General features: G+C 36.9%; 2 protein-coding genes, 1 long non-coding RNA gene and 3 pseudogenes across 4 annotated transcripts; 4 read left to right on the top strand and 2 right to left on the bottom strand.

Moving 5' to 3' along the window:
• Positions 1-277: 277 nt before the first annotated feature.
• On the top strand, positions 278-2,383 carry LOC104778918 (putative DEAD-box ATP-dependent RNA helicase 44 pseudogene; annotated as a pseudogene).
• Positions 2,361-3,562, bottom strand: LOC104776868 (cytosolic sulfotransferase 7 pseudogene; annotated as a pseudogene). Its single transcript, XR_015595488.1, has one exon. The product of XR_015595488.1 is annotated as a cytosolic sulfotransferase 7 pseudogene (transcript).
• Positions 3,563-4,143: 581 nt separating this feature from the next.
• On the top strand, positions 4,144-5,773 carry LOC147946816 (uncharacterized). Its single transcript, XR_015586903.1, has 3 exons — positions 4,144-4,478; positions 4,957-5,205; positions 5,295-5,773. It is a non-coding gene; the product is annotated as an uncharacterized LOC147946816 (long non-coding RNA).
• Positions 5,774-6,451: 678 nt separating this feature from the next.
• On the bottom strand, positions 6,452-7,168 carry LOC147946815 (ethylene-responsive transcription factor ERF087 pseudogene; annotated as a pseudogene).
• Positions 7,169-9,793: 2,625 nt separating this feature from the next.
• On the top strand, positions 9,794-11,325 carry LOC104776866 (UPF0426 protein At1g28150, chloroplastic). Its single transcript, XM_010501012.3, has 3 exons — positions 9,794-10,500; positions 10,581-10,712; positions 10,944-11,325. The coding sequence occupies exons 1-3, from the start codon at positions 10,423-10,425 to the stop codon at positions 11,124-11,126; spliced, it is 393 nt and encodes a 130-aa protein (XP_010499314.1). The 5' UTR covers positions 9,794-10,422; the 3' UTR covers positions 11,127-11,325.
• A 233-nt stretch (positions 11,326-11,558) lies between these two features.
• LOC104776864 (uncharacterized) lies at positions 11,559-13,709 on the top strand. Its single transcript, XM_010501011.3, has 5 exons — positions 11,559-12,087; positions 12,335-12,698; positions 12,785-12,855; positions 13,239-13,337; positions 13,443-13,709. The coding sequence occupies exons 1-5, from the start codon at positions 11,875-11,877 to the stop codon at positions 13,539-13,541; spliced, it is 846 nt and encodes a 281-aa protein (XP_010499313.2). The 5' UTR covers positions 11,559-11,874; the 3' UTR covers positions 13,542-13,709.
• The last annotated feature ends 319 nt before the right edge of the window (positions 13,710-14,028 follow it).

Genomic DNA, 14,028 nt, shown 5'->3' with positions numbered 1-14,028 from the left:
CGCTACTAATCAGAATAAAAATGTGATCATAGACCTACTGAAACTCAAAGAATTTAAATGATAAATTGTTATTTTAACATCGGTTTATGATGATGTAAATGTCTGTGTTCTCATGCTTGTCTATTATAAAGATATGCACTGCCTTAATATGGGCTTAGATAACGGGCCTAATGAGTTCAGGCTTTTTTTTTCCTTCATGTGGAGAATAAATTTCCAGTTTTGGAAAGTGGATGGTTTTTATTTCATTTCAATATAAAAATACAGAAACAAAGACGGTTCTCTCTCGCTTGTCTATTATATCTTCTTCATCGTGAAAACCCCTAAATCGGTGAAGCGATCGTTCGAAGGATTCATGCTAACTATGACGGAGAAGAAGGCTCTCGATTTCACCGTCGTTAAGAAGCCCGTCTTTCTCACCAAAGCTCACAGAGAAGAATTAGCCCTAAAACGCCGCCACGACGAAATCGAGGATCGTCATCGCCGCCTCGATCAGATCACTCGCTCCAACCCCGGTAATGGTGATGGAAACCGTTACAGAGATCGAAAACGAGAACGAGGCCGCGACCGTGACAGAAACAGAGAGAGCGATCGTGAGTTTCGTGAACGTGAAGCCAAAGCTAGGGTTGAGAAATTAGAAAAGGTAGAGCGTGAGAAGGAGATAGACGCCATGAAAGAGCAATACCTAGGAACCACAAAGCCTAAGAAGAGAATCATCATGAAGCCAAGCAAGAAGGTCCGTTTTGATTGGGAGAACACTGAAGATACTTCGAGTGGAGATATGATCAATGCTCTTTACCAAAACCCTCACGAAGCTCAGCTTCTGTTCGGGAGAGGGTTTCGCGCGGGGATTGACCGCCGTGAGCAGAAAAAACAAGTGGCGGCTAAGCATGAGGAAGTAGATAAGCATTGGAGCGAGAAGAAGTTAGAGGAGATGAGTGAAAGAGATTGGCGAATTTTCAAGGAAGATTTCAATATTTCTTATAAAGGATCCAAGATTCCTCATCCATTGAGGAGTTGGGAAGAGAGTAAGCTTAGTCCTGAGCTATTGAAAGCTGTGGAAAGAGCTGATTACAAGGAACCTAAACCTATTCAGATGGCAGCTATACCTTTAGGACTTGAACAACGAGACGTTATAGGTATTGCAGAGACTGGTACAGGCAAAACCGTTGCGTTTGTTCTGCCAATGTTATCTTACATATCAAGACTGCCACCAATGAGGGAAGAGAATCAGAGTGAAGGTCCTTACGCTTTAGTTATGGCTCCTACACGAGAGCTTGCAAAGCAGATTAAAGAAGAGACGGTTAAGTTTGCTCGTTATTTGGGGTTTAAAGTGATCTCCATCGCTGGTGGTGAGTCAATTGAGAAACAAGCGTTGAAGCTATCACAAGGATGTGAGATTGTGATTGCTACGCCTGGTAGATTGATAGATTGTCTTGAGAGAAGGTACTTGGTGTTGAACTAATGTAACTATTTGGTTCTTGATGAAGCTGACCGTATGATTGACATGGGTTTTGAGCCACAGGTTGCAGAAGTGTTAAATGCGATGCCTTCGAGTAATTTGAAACCAGAGAATGAAGATGAAGAGCTCGAAGAGAAGAAGATTTACAGAACTACTTATATGTTCAGTGCCACAATGTCTCCTGTATTAGAGCGTCTCGCTAGAAAGTACTTGAGGAATCCAGTTGTGGTCACTATCGGAAAATCCACGAAGTTGGTCACTCAACAAGTGATCATGATCAAAGAAACAGACAAGTTCTCCAAGTTGAAGAAACTGATCGATGAGCTTGGTGATGATAAGTCAGCGATTGTGTTTGTGAATACCAAGATCAAGGTTGATTACATTGTTAAGAATCTAGAAAAGTTAGCGAGGTGTCGTGTGACGACATTGCACGCAGGGAAGTCGCAAGAACAGAGAGATGTCAGCTTAGAAGGATTCATACAAAAGAGATTCAACGTTCTTGTTGCAACAGATGTTTTAGGCCGTGGGCTTGATATTCGTGACTTGGCACACGTCATCAACTACGATATGCCTAGCACGATAGATATGTATACGCATCGGATTGGACGAACAGGACGAGCAGGGAAGAGCGGTGTTGCCACAACGTTCTTGACTCTTGAGGATAAAGATGTGTTTTACGGTCTGAGGCAAAAGCTTGTTGAGTGTAATAGTACGGTGCCACCTGAACTTGCGAGACATGAAGCCCTCTAAGTTTAAACCAGGAACCGTTTCCTGATAGATTCTCTCAATTTTAGGGATATGGTGTTACTGCTACTATCGAAAAACTATACCATAATAATGCTTTGTCATACGCTTTTGCACTTTGGTTTATTACAATGATGCTTCACATACGCTTTTTCACTTTGGTTTAATATGGTTTCAAAATTATTGTTCTCAGTTCAAGAAAGTGAATTCGACATCAAGGTAGTAGTAGCTAGTAACAAATGATAGACATCATACAATCATATATGAAGTAACATAGCAACAAAAGGTACTTTGGTTAAACAAAGCACAGTAAAAAAAAAAGTATGAAACCACACATAACTTAGAATTTCATATCCGAACCTCGAAACTTCTGCTGGATGATCATGTCAAGTCTCTTCTCCATCTCAGGAGTCAGATTATTCTTCGAGTCACCAACTTCACCTTTACGGTAAAAATTCTTGTGAGCAACTCCTCCAGGTGTTCTACCGGTCTTGTTGATCTCCAAATTCTTCAGGTTTCTAAATGAGCAAAGATCTAAGATCTCTTCCATGGAACCGCTCTCTTCTTCTTGCAACGTAAAAGGACATCCCAAGAACTCGGCAAGTTTCTTGAGCTGATCATGAGGCTCTGTTTTCAACTGCTCGTACTTCAAGAAAAGCACATTCTTGGGATATTGTAAGCTTGCTGTCCAATAGCTCAAGATATGTTCCCAAAATGGTCCGTAATAGCTAACTCCAGTGCAAAACGACTCGAACATTGACTCCAACGAGTTTTTCTCTTTTTCTATCTCTTGATTTGCGCACTTGAAATACCAAAACGAAACCAACACGTCTTTCATGTTCCTGCACACGTACACGATCTTACAAGACGAGTTCTTGAGACCTTCTTTAAGAGTCTGGAAAGGAACGTGAGTCGAGAATAGTCTCGGGGATGATAAGATCTTGGTCAGATCTGGTTTCGAGCTTTGCATGTAAAGTCTGAGCTCGAAGAATGGTACTAGAGTATGAGGATTCTCAAGTAAAAGAGGATGATTATCAGAAGAGTGTTTGGATCTCTCCAGGACAGCGACTGTGAGAGCTTTGAGCCAAGTAGTACCAGATTTGGGGAACGAAGCAACGATTATGTCCGTGTCTTGTGGCTCGAAATCTCGTTGGAAACTGAGTATTGCTTGCAAAGTTTTGTCGTTGTACCAACATCCTTGGTACTTGAACAGCTTTGTACCCTCGAAATCTACATCTGAGGGAAGTGATAAGATCAAATTCATGGTTTCTTCGTCGTCTTCTCTCTGCTGGTTCTTTGAGCTCTCCTTATCCATTTTGTTATTTGTTTTTTTTTGCTTTAAGATGTGTGGTGACTTTTTCGATCACAACACGTAAACTTATATATTAATATATACAGTATTGGTTTGTTGCTTGATAACGATGTTTTAACGTCAATGAAGTAGTTAGGAGATTCTCGTCTTTCTTTTACAATAAACGCACTTGTTTATTATTTTTGAAATATGTTCTCCATCAGTTAAGAACTAATGTGGACAAATATGTTTCTAAATAAAATTAGCTAAAAAAGATTGTACTCCAAAATTAAGTAAATGACTTTAGGTGGCAGTCTTTGTGACAATAATGACATTAACATTTCTATTCTTATAACGACAAAAAAAAACTTCATATCAACTGCAACTTCATTTATTTTATCCAAATGAGCTGTTTATAATGCGGGTAGCGTGTATAAGCTGAAAATATAAGAATTTAAAACTAGTATTTATCAATTATACTACAATGTCTACATCAAGTATAAGAGCTTCTCCAACGGTGGATTTAGCTAAGGTTCTTATTACAAATTGTAATTAAAAATAAATCAGAATGAATAAAAAAGATAAGAGTTGGCTCTTATTTAGTAAGCTTAAGAATTGGCTCTTATTAGATATGTGTCAACATATCGTTGAGTTGGTTTTTAAAATAAAAACAAGTTTTTTTTTATCCCTTTCTTTCTCTTCTTCCTCTTCTATCTTTCGCGATACTCTCAACCCAAAACGAAGAGATTTAAAAAAAAAAAAATCGGAACATGGCAATCGGAGGTTTTGATAAACCAATCACTAATTGGAGATTTTGATTAATCAATCGGAAATCAAAGATTTTGATTAACCAATCGGAACGACATATCGGAGCTTTAGATTAAGCGACGAGTCTAAATGTGAAAGTGGTGAGTCTTCTCCGCCAAATCAAAGCGTTACCTTCGCCAACTCGTAGATTTTGATTAACCAATCTTGATTATAAAGGTAATTTCCTTTCTCTGATTCTATGGATTCTTGTTTAGTAAGGGTATAGAAATTAGGGTTCTTTAAAGTCTGTTTCTATCTGTGTTCATAGGCATGATTGTAATTAGGGTAATCTGTTTGTAAAATGTGATCAAAGTCTCTGCCTTATTCTCTTACCTCTCTCTGTTTTCTGTTTTATTGATCTGCTTCTCGTGAATTATGCTTTTTATGCCACCAAACAGATGCTTAATCTTTAGAAATAGATGTTTTAATTGAGCTGCAACTTGGTTTTAGTTGTGCTGGTAAGGCTGTGAAGTATGTCGCATTGTAGTTGATATAGATTGTAATGGTGGCTTTTAAAAAGTGAACTAGGATATAACTTATCTGTTTTTGTTTCAGTTTTGGTTATGATCATCGTCTTGTAATCATTTATAAGTCTATAAATGTCGAGAAAGCAAGTATCTTTGGTGTTTAATTTGTTGTTTTTGTTGCTTTGCAGATCACTTGTTACTGAGTTTTACTAAAAACAAAAGATGAATCAAAGCATCCATCTGTGTTTCAGGAGCTTTATCGATTCAGCTAGAGGCTTCTGCAAAAACAGAGCTAGTTGTAGATTCGTCCATAGTGATGGAGGAGCCGATTTGGTTGGCTCTCCAAGCAGAATCGAGCTTCTTAGACTTTCTCATCACTTCATGACTCGCTCTGCCGACAATAGGTTCAGGGAGGAAGATGTGTCCAATTACTTCAGGTAATTTGCCAACAAAACACATTCAACTTCTCTTTAGTCTGAATGTATGTTCTTGTGTGTGACATAAGATGTTGTTTGGTGAGGTGTAGTACTTTTGGACCAGTTCAAGATGTGAGGATACCATATCAGCAAAAGAGGATGTTTGGATTTGTGACATTTGTGTATCCTGAGACTGTTAAGAGCATTCTCGCCAAAGGAAACTGATCACTTTGTGTGTGATTCAAGAGTTCTTGTTAAGCCTTACAAGGAGAAAGGCAAAGCCCCTGAAAAATGCAGGTACTATACTAGTAGTACTAACTCTCATACGTAGGCCTAACTATTCCATGAATCATTGTGTTTACGTCCCTTTTTTATCCGTTTGTGTAGAACTAACCAAACAACGGAACGAGAATTGTTCTGAGTTCTTGTGATGGGTGTATAATTTATTTATCTCAACTCATTAAAAATGTGATGACTGATCAGTTTCTCTTAACCTCTCTTTTATATTGTTTCTTGTGAGTTTTTGTGAGTTCTTGTGATGGGTGTATAATTTTTTTCAAAATTAAGAATCCCAATAAGAGTTTCACTATTGGAGGAGCAAAATTTTAATTACTCTTTCACAAGTTCTTATTTCAAATAGTACAAAATATATTCTTAAAAAAAATAAAAACCTCAAAATAACATCCTCACCGTTGGAGAAGCTCTAAGGATCAGGGTTCATGAACTTTGAGTAACATATGTAATTTTTTTTCATTGTGGAATTTTGAATTTTAGGAGATTATGAATAGTCTGAAGAATATTAACTACTAACTTGTAATTTTACAACAGTAAAATATCTACATTAAATCATTCATGGATGATTTAAGTTTTTATTATCTACTAAAATTAATTATCTTAATTTAAACAACTCTTCTATTCTCCTTACTTCGTAAATTTTGTATAATTCGAACTAAATATAGGTAGAGCCGGATGACTCGAACCAAAATGCACAAACCTATTTTGCAGCTACAAGAAGCCATGTTCCGAAACATTAAGAAACTTTAAAGCATTCAGTCACACAACCGTAGGCGTTTACGAGGAAAGAAAAAGTACTGATCAAGAGAATCTTAAATTCATTAGGGAAGCAACAATAACAATACATGTGATGAATTTTGAGAGAAACATAATAAGCGATAGAGGAGAGGAGACACTTGACATCTCTCATTCCCGTCCATGATAAAGGCGAGAAGGATAGGGAATAAAAAACGTGGACAAGGACAACACAGTATTATTGGTAGAAGAATGTGGAGGATAATGAATCAAACCCTTCTGTTCTACTCTGACCAAGACTGTTTTGATCCACAAAGCCATCGAGCTCAAATGCAAACGTATCGATGTTTGCATGGGCCACATTCCAATAGTTATCGGTCTCAGGAATCGTGAGTTCAGCTCCGAAACAAGTACTTGGAGGAAGAGGTGGAAGCTCATGATCACAATGCTCATCATTACTGTTCATAGATTGATAACCATTTTCACTCTCTTGAGGCCACCCGTTGTATGAAAATTCAATAGAGTTTTGGTTTTGGTTGTTTGACGATGTGTAGAGATTATTGGTGTTGTTGTAACGAGCTTCTGGTTGGTTTGGAGGGTTGAATAACTCGGAAATGAAACGTTGGGATTCATCTGGAGAGATGAAGGAAGTTACTGAGGAGCCACGAGGCATATCGGAGTAGACAAAGTTGGTTCGAGCAGTCAAGCCTCTTATGGACCGTGCGGCTCTATCATAGGCCAGTGCAGCCTCCTCGGCCGTGTCAAAAGTACCTAGCCAGTACCTCTCTTTCGTAGTCGGGTTTCTTATTTCAGCTGCGTATCTTCCCCATGGCCTCCGCCTCACTCCTACATACTTTACTTCTTCATTATGTTGTTGTGGTTGTGGCTTCTTTTCCCTATGACTCTTTTTTGATCTTGAGGACGAACCCGCATTCGAATTACCATTGATCTCCATAGCTAATTATATTTTCTCAAACACTCAATATGTGAAATGATAGAGAGATAATTAGAAATGATGGATATGGCTATGTTTGAAGAATGAATTTGGGTTCGTTTAAATAGATGAGATCACCTTCAGTATGTGTGTGTGTAGGGGCCCTCTCTTTTATTCTAAAGGTCCTTTTGGATTTTTTTTAAGATACAAAAAAGTGGGTCACATGGAAATGTGCAAAATCAGATGATCATCACCATCTAATCATAAGTGAAAGTGAAATGAGTTAGTGACTTTTAGGATTGGCCCTAGTGAATCATGTAGGACTATGAATGAACCAATCTGCAATGGATTTTTTTTTCTTTTTCTTTTGCTAATCTTTCGTTTCTTTTATTTATTTTTCTCTTTAGGCCTGCTATTATTTTTAAGGAACGTGAGATTCTTTGTGCCTACTTATCATCACTTGTAGTTGTAATATATGTTTTTGGCTTTCAATAATGAACTTTGATAATATTAAAATCTCCCAATCAACTTACATTTTTTCTTAAAACCAAAAAAAAAACTTACAGTTTATTTTTTTTATCAATAAAGAAGGGAAATAATTTTTACAGTCTGAAAATTCATCAGCTTATCATTCTAGATCGTAAGTATATTTTTCGTCATCCTAAATCGGTTTATCTTTGCTCAGTTAGATGTAATTAAATTTGATATTTGATATGAGTTATATAGATGCATTAAGTATATTTTCGTCATACTAAATCGGTTTATCTTTGTCCAATTGGGTATAATTAAAATTGGCATTTTATATGAGTTATATAGATGCATGTCAGTTGAGGTAAGACTACCTTCTTATCATATACTTGACATTTACTTGCTCATTGGTTGAAGCATTGTGACACATGCACTACTAGTTACAATTTATCAACGATTTAATGATGATATATAAACTCATTTGGCAGACTTGTGACGACATAACTATGATATTAAACACAATGATTCTCCAACAGAACATAAATAAACATGACAAATACGTGCATACCTTAGCAATACATACTTCCGGCAAAAATTCAGTGTTAATAAACGACGAAGAATATTGTTGGCAAACCAACGACTATATTTATCAGTGACAAATTTGTATTATCAATTGGTATGATGACATGTTAGATAACAATTTGCACATATCCAAAGCAAGTGTTACATTTGCGACGTTTTACAATAAAATTAATTCTTCATTGAATTATATAAACAACCGTACCTATATGCAGCAAAGTAGTATTAATAGCAAAATTATATTGATATGTTAGTGTTGTAAAGCCGTTGCTTGATCATATTTAAGTTAGTGACCTTTGTTTCTGAAAAATGTTATCATATTTTTCTTAAATCGCATTGAAACAACTACATATATAATACATATGATTCTTGAGTTCACCATATGATGAAAAGAGTAAGAAAACAAGACTGCAAGAGCTATAAGTGTATAACTATGTCCTAAATGTATATCCTTTATAATTGTAAAATAAAGTAAACTTCGTAAGAGTAATTTCTTTTAAAAACGGATCTAATATGTGAACTTCCTTTAACTCTGTTTTCGGGTTTACATGTTTTTCAATTTATATAAGATAGAGGTTTTCGTACGAATGAATAAATGTGTCACTTGATCGAATGATGGGCTAATCACATGCTTTACAATACTCATGATTGCAAGGCTTGCAATCTCTGGGATCCAAATGATTATTTTCATTTCGGTATAATCATGATTTATTGGATATTTAACTATATACATGATTTCACGAGGACTAAAAAGAACGCAATTTATATATATATATATATATATATATATATATATTATAGAAACTTTGCTATAGAAAACTAGTAGTATTTGTTATCGTTCTCTTATTTTAATTCTGTACTGGCGCTTCATATTGACTAGTCGAATGCTTTTATGATTAGTCGCATGAACTTGAACATGTTCATTATCCAAGAAACAAAAGTAAACAAGAGATACATCGTATAATAAGTGTATTGTGTATGATTAATACTTTATGATGTCATAAAAAAAAACTTAATATTTATAAGTCTCAAACAAATTAGAAAATGTAACTACAGTATATGATTGAAGATTGTTCAATTGCTCACAAGTCAGAACCTTAGGCATTGCAGGCTACCTACCACCAATCATAACCACAAAATCTTATAACCATTGTTCGTTCTTATTTGCTAACTAAATTATAATGTTACAGTTTTTTTTTTTTTTTTTTCACTAAATAGTTTATATATTGATTGACCAGTTGGAGACCAAAGATACAAGACGGATTAACAACAATCATCCCAGCAAAAAACCTGGCTGAAGATTTAAACTATAAACTAGCCATATTCTCCAAAAAGAGGTTTTGTAACCAAAAGGGATATCCGGTTGCTACATACGATTGACGCCGATCCTCTCTTGTGACGGTCTTAGCTATAAAGTGAGCTCCAAGATTTGAGTTTTTGTCTTCCAACACCAGGTTCCAATCCAAAAAAAATTTCAAACTTGCTCCTAGCATATGGGACTGAAATTTAAGAGATGGTCATGCTTTTGGTCTAAGTACAGCTTCAACGAAATCGTTGTCCTTTGAAGCAAAAATAACTTTGTTGTAGTTGAGACTTAGCATACTTTCAATGGTCCAAAGCCAGGCTTGAAGTTTCGCATCATGCTTTGAAATCACAAAGCCAAAAGACATTATACTATGCAATAAAACAGTTCCTGCTTCGTTTCTCAGAACCCACGCTGCTCCACTGACATTTGAAGCACTGTCCCATGACCAAGCGAGATTGCATTTTAACCAACTAATTGATGGAGGATACCAACGCCTTTTTATTGGGAACATTGTTGTTTTACCCGGTCAGCCGTAACTTCATTCAAAGCTTGAGCATAAATCCATTCTTGCACATTTTCTCTAATTTTGATGATCGTTACATTTTTTTTTTTTTTTTTTTTTTATCACATAAGAAAAGCAAACTACTAATGTGATTTATGGATTGAAGAGGTCATAAATTTCATCGTTGTCTAGTCTATAGTACTATGAAAAGATTGTTAAACAGATAATTTGTCTAAACCAAAACAAATTATTTCAGTTCGAGTAAAATTGGGTAATTCGTGTTTTATTATACGGACAAGACAAGGCAACGTCATACAACCCAAATCCACAATTTTGATAAATCTAGCAGTGGGTTTTGGTTTGGTTTCAAGTCTTGAGGATAACTTGAGAGAGCCGAGGGAAGAAGAAAGAGAAGAAGCGATGGGTTTTGTCTTAAGCTGTACTTGTCCCCCTTCCTCCTCGCTCCTTGTCGTCTCTCAGCTCCACCATCGTCACCAGGTATGTATGTCTTTGTTCTTCGTCTTCTGATTTTGATTTGTCTCTAATTAACAAATTATCTTTTGTGGGTCACAATTCAGTTTTCTGCCGGAGTGAAAAGCTGCGACCTTTGGCGCCGTCCTCAGTTATCTCCTCCGACCCGTAGAACCCTAATTTCGAAACCACGTTGTTTCAATCTCCCTCAAGAACCCATTCTCTCCGAGGCTCTCAAGGTAAATTCATATATCTGATGACATAATTTGGTTATCTTCATTGATCTTTTGCTTACAATTAGCAATTTCTTGATGTGGTTTTGTGTTCTTGATCAATTTTGGAGGCTTATGAGAGTAGTTAAGTTTTTACATTGTGTGTGTGTGTGTGTGTTTTATGTGTTGCCAAATTGGATGATGATATTTGATGCAATCTAGTGCTCTGTTATTGCAATGTGGTTGTCTTGAATGTAGGAGCCAATTGCATTTGTGGGTGGGATGTTTGCTGGACTTTTAAGACTTGATTTAAACGAAGAGCCGCTTAAAGATTGGGTGACTCGAACTGTTGAAGCTTCCGGTATTATGGAAGAGGGAGATGATGCGGATGGGACGGTCTCCAATGACCAAGAAGCTCCTCAACAGATTGAGATTGAATGAGGTCTGCGTTCTATTAGAATGATATCTCCCTGTCTCTTCTCGTTACATCAAAGTCATTCTTTTACCGCAACTGTGATTTTGGTTCTGCAGTGACCATCTGCGAGGATCTTTTGTAATGTAACCTTGTCTTCTTTATGTAAAAAGAAACAGAAATCCAAAGAATAATGCTTCATCTTGATATCTATAACTTGTTATGATATGTCTTTTACTCAACTCTTATGCACAAATTTAGCCAAAACCAAAATCTTGGTTACATTAGGATCCGGAGCTGAGTTAGGGAGGCAACGGATTCGATCATTGTAAATGATGAGATTCAGATTTCTTCTCCTTCAACATAAGATGTTAACAACATTCTTTGATGTAACTAAGAATCAAGAATTCAAGATAGAGGTCTTAAGTAATAAGTATACTTCATGTTGATGCTCAAGTGCTATAGATCAGTCGAATCAAATCAAAAGCTAACACAACATGGGTTTTGCATCGTCAGAAAGATGAGGCGTCAAATCTGACAACTTAAGAGAACACAAAGATTTAACAGTTACTATGTAATTGTCATCCATAGTGTTGTGTAGCCATGGGAAAACTTATTTGTGTGGCTATTATTAGCTGAAAGATTCTTACACCCAATTCAACTGAACCACGTCATAACCAAAACGGCCCCGTTTTGGCACCTCTGATCTTCAGTAGCTAATAGCTATGCCTATGCCAGACCAAACCGGTACGACTTCTGTGTGTTCAATTCGTGACCATGGCCTCGCGTTTGTTATCGACGATGACACTCATCGCACCGCTGGCTAATCTCTACAAATCACCGGCGTGTTTCATGGCGAGAGTTGGGGTGAGAAAGGGAAGACGGGTTAACGTTAGAGCTGTGAGCGATGGCTCTCAAGGAGCCGTCGATGGAACTGTTTACAAAGGTGTTTACGGTCCTTGGACCGTTGAGCAATCCGATGTCAAAGAGGTCACTTCTCTTCTCTCCTTTACGATTTCTGTTCAATTCAAACTAATCTCACTGCTTTTGGGTTACTCAAATTTCAGATTTTGGGATATGCTTTGTTCTCATTGACATGCAAGTTGAATTCTTTTGATAGTTTTAAACCTATTTGTTTATATTCTCATAATCATATAGTGGAGAGGTTACTAAGGAACTTTGTAGTTAGGCCCTGTTCAATGGAAGTTTTTGATGATTGACCCTTTTGCTATTTCAGGTTGTTCTGTATAGATCAGGACTAGTCACTGCTGCTGCATCTTTTGTAGCTGCTTCTTCTGCTGCATTTTTACCAGGAGACTCATGGTTAAGTGAAATAATCAAGCAAAACCATGATTTGTTTTACTTCGTTGGTGCTAGTGGTTTGGGGCTATCTCTGTTTCTCATTCATATTTATGTAACGGAGATTAAGAGGACTCTTCAAGCATTATGGGCACTTGGTTTTGTTGGTTCCTTGGCCACTTACGCAGCCCTTGCTAGACCAGCCGGTGATAACTTGGTTCAGTATGTCGTTGATCATCCTACTGCTGTTTGGTTTGTTGGTCCCCTTTTCGCTGCTCTCACAGGCCTTGTTTTCAAAGAAGGTATAGAATCTTGCTTCTCCATGTGAAGATAAGATGGGTTTTCTTGTAAACATACCAGTGTTCTTGATTTTCATTTCTGTCTGCAGGACTCTGCTACGGAAAACTAGAAGCTGGCCTTCTGACATTCATCATACCTTCAGTTCTTCTTGGTCATTTGGTAAAGTAGTTTTTTTGATTAAGATATCCTTCTTTAGTTACCTTGAATTAGACTCCTGAGATCATATAAGAACGTATCAGAAGGCCAGTTTGATCGAATATGAAACATTCGGTATTCAAACTTGGTCAAATACGGATCAGATATTTCGGATACTGAGTCTCCTCTATCTTAGGAAGATCGAACTTACTTTGTAACTAATGTGTCTTTAAATACCTTGTAATCTCGATTGTAAATCTTCAGAGAAATTCAAAGACTTTCACAGTTTAGCTAATAAACTGCTGCATCATTTCATTTCTCTAAAGAAAAGCTTCACATTTGCTAAAATTGAGGATCTTGGAATTTGTTTAATTCGGATGGCTTAAACTGGTATATTGAAATTGCAGAGTGGTCTGATGAATGATGAGGCAAAACTGGTGTTGCTAGGAACATGGATGACACTCTTTCTAGTATTTGCTGGAAGAAAATTCACTCAGCCTATAAAGGTACACTGTTTCCTCATTGAAGATTAGCATATACAAAACTTTCGTCGAGGTCTTTCCATTTACGAAAGTATCTAAATAATCTACAATCTGGTTTGATTTTTGAAGGACGATATTGGGGATAAATCTGTTTTCACGTTCATGTCTCTTTCGGAAGATGAGAAGAAGGCTGTAGTTACAAAACTAGAGCAAGAAAAGTTGGGTTGATACCCTCAACGATGGCAGAATGTTTTAAGCATCTTCAAGAACAGGTAAATATCTTGTATCCGTAGATTATATGTACTACTGAGGAGAGATGTTACGATAAACAGTTTGTAGATTGTGATTAATAGTCTTTATCATGATTTCTAAATGACAATACAAATGCTATCAAAATCTTCATCTGCACGAAACCATAATTTACCATTCCCTAAGTTAGTGTTGGTGCATCCCATCTTCTGGCTGTTGTAATAGATTAACCCGGATCAGTCGGTCCCTTATGTGGCCTTCATTTATAGGATTTGGTATTGGAAACTACAAAGCAACGGGTCCAAACTTTCTTGTGACAAAATGAATTATGGTTTTAGCTTGGGCCAACCTATCCAGAACCGGGCCAGGTTGTCCACAGGCTTTCAACCCAAAATCCCTAGTTATGAGTTGCATTTTACTATGGAGACATGTATGTGTGTTACTGCCGTAGATGGCTAAAGTTATG

The sequence above is a fragment of the Camelina sativa genome, chromosome 3, assembly GCF_030686135.1.
Source record: "Camelina sativa cultivar CO46 ecotype springtype chromosome 3, ASM3068613v1".
NCBI classification, from domain to species: domain Eukaryota; kingdom Viridiplantae; phylum Streptophyta; class Magnoliopsida; order Brassicales; family Brassicaceae; genus Camelina; species Camelina sativa.
The sequence above is the reverse complement of the archived record's forward strand: the minus strand, read 5'-3'. Positions and strand labels throughout refer to the sequence as shown.

Excerpts from the sequence above, each read along its gene's own strand:
- LOC104776864 (XM_010501011.3), top strand. The coding sequence starts at position 11,875 with ATGGCCTCGCGTTTGTTATCGACGATGACACTCATCGCACCGCTGGCT. Across the intron at positions 12,856-13,238 it reads CAGTTCTTCTTGGTCATTTG|AGTGGTCTGATGAATGATGA; the intron begins GTAAAGTAGTTT and ends TTGAAATTGCAG. Across the intron at positions 13,338-13,442 it reads AATTCACTCAGCCTATAAAG|GACGATATTGGGGATAAATC; the intron begins GTACACTGTTTC and ends TGATTTTTGAAG.
- LOC104776866 (XM_010501012.3), top strand. The coding sequence starts at position 10,423 with ATGGGTTTTGTCTTAAGCTGTACTTGTCCCCCTTCCTCCTCGCTCCTT. Across the intron at positions 10,501-10,580 it reads AGCTCCACCATCGTCACCAG|TTTTCTGCCGGAGTGAAAAG; the intron begins GTATGTATGTCT and ends GTCACAATTCAG. Across the intron at positions 10,713-10,943 it reads TTCTCTCCGAGGCTCTCAAG|GAGCCAATTGCATTTGTGGG; the intron begins GTAAATTCATAT and ends TCTTGAATGTAG.